Source organism: Mus caroli, chromosome 8, assembly GCF_900094665.2.
Source record: "Mus caroli chromosome 8, CAROLI_EIJ_v1.1, whole genome shotgun sequence".
NCBI classification, from domain to species: domain Eukaryota; kingdom Metazoa; phylum Chordata; class Mammalia; order Rodentia; family Muridae; genus Mus; species Mus caroli.
Window position 1 is genome coordinate 17,769,697 of NC_034577.1, and position 2,042 is coordinate 17,771,738.

Sequence of the window (2,042 nt, forward strand, 5' to 3'; positions counted from 1 at the left end):
AAAAAACAACAAAAAAACAAAACCCACAAATAGACATGTGTAATAAAAAAAACAAAAGCTGCTGAGTGTGGTAACTCACACCTTTAATCTCAGCACAAGGTAATCTGAGGCAGGCAAATCCTTGAGTTTGAGGCTATCCCTGTCTGTGTTGCGAGTTCCACACTAGCCAGGGGTACATAATAAGACCTCTCCCAAAAGATACTCCCCGCCCTCCAATAAACAAANCCTACAAAAACAATAAAAAGCATATAGTCCAGTNGAGAGATGTCTATCTGAGAGAAGTTTCTGGTAACATACTCTTAATGGCTCAGTCTCATTAATAAGTCAGATATAAATTTTTATTGCATATGCATCAAAACTGATGACAAGGTATGAAAAGATAGCTAGTATTTTCAGTGACAAGATCAGGATTCAGAGTCTAGGATAACAGCCCAACTTAAGAAGCTCACATTTAATAGGTNGGAGAGATGTTCAATGGCTGAGAGTACTTGCTGGTCTTTTGGAGGACCCAGGTTTGGTTCCCAGCACCCACATGGGGACTTGCAAGCATCTGTAACTCCAGTTCCAGGGATCTGATGCCCTCTTCTGGCCTCTGAAGGTACTGTGCATTCACATGGCCCCAGATACGCAGGCAAAACACTCATATACACACAAACATTCTGGAGGCACGAGAGACCNTGCCCACCTCAGCAGGCATTCTTTTTACAATGTCTATTATTGTGCATGCTGAGGTCAGAGGACTATAGGACAGCAAGTCTTCATCGTCCGTCTGACAGATTCTCAGTGACTGGAACTGGCCAGGCAGCTGTCTCACACAGACCTCCATCTTCATGACTGACTCTTTCCACTGCCAGCAAGCACCACACCATCAAGTAAGTCAGACCTGGGGCACGCTGCCTTTTTCTGGGCTTATCTCACCTACAGTTTCCACTACATGTCCCAGAATGGACTCGCCTCAGTCCCTGGCTACTACGATGCTAGGCTCCTATAACCTTCAGGCCCTCAGCTTCTTCCCATGCCATTCACATCCCGGCTTTACTGCATCAATGCAAGGCCCGTCAAACCTTCATGAGTCGGCACCGCAAATAGCTGCTGAGGACATAGCGGATCCTCTCCATCTCCATGCGATGGATGCTGACCTTCAGGTCCCCCTTCTTGGCTCTTCTGAGATTTTCTTCCTATTAGAAGAGAAATTTAAATCACGATGCTCAAACACTATGCACCATAAGCATTGGCAAAGTTGAGGACCTGAAAATTATGCAGTTTTAAGAAAACAGAACACTCTTAGGTATATAACTCATAACTACCCGTTAAAGATGACTGTTTGAATAGGATCTGAATACAGTCAGCCACAAGNGTACAGAACTCTGATCCAATTGTAAAGGAGAGAGAATAAAGCACACAGCAGAAATGTCTAAGGGCTCACAAACCAGTGTCATAACACTAGTTTGGGGACTTGGGAGATAGCTCCGTGGGTAAAGTGCGTGTTACTGGATGCATGAGAACCTCAGTTAGGCCAGGAGTGCTGGTGCGTGTCTGTAACCCCAGCACGAATGCTGTAACAAAGGAAGGCAGAGACAGGAACAATTCTGGAAGTTCCTGGGCCAGCTAGGCTGACATGCCCAGCAGTGAGCAACTAACAGACCCTGCCTCAATGTGGAAGAGGAGAACTGACAGCCAGAGCTGTGTTGTGACCCTCACACCCATGTGCACACACCTGAGAATCACACTACAAGACGCTGTAACACAGACACTGCACTGCTCTGACGGTGGGAATGACCTAAGCTCAGAGCATGCTAAGCTGAAGACCACATACTCAACTGTCAGGCAGGCTAAGGATGTAAGACAGGAGAGCTGCCAGGGATGGTGGGAAACAGAACAGCACAGTGGACGGGATGATACTTAGCTGCTGGGGCAAACCCTCTCATGTAGAGATGCAGAGTGTACTGGCTGGTTTTGTGTCAACTTGACACAGCTGGAGTTATCACAGAGAAAGGAGCTTCAGTTGAGGAAATGCCTCCATGAGATCCAGCTGTAAGGCA

General features: G+C 46.6%; 1 protein-coding gene across 1 annotated transcript in view; it reads right to left on the reverse strand.

Annotated features, from left to right (window-relative positions):
- Gins4 (GINS complex subunit 4) overlaps positions 1 to 2,042 on the reverse strand; it is a 10,057-nt gene that overhangs the window by 3,950 nt on the left and 4,065 nt on the right. The window contains exon 4 of the mRNA XM_021170234.2: positions 1,065 to 1,178. Coding sequence (XP_021025893.1) covers positions 1,065 to 1,178 — 114 coding nt within the window. The remainder of the gene's footprint in view (positions 1 to 1,064; positions 1,179 to 2,042) is intronic.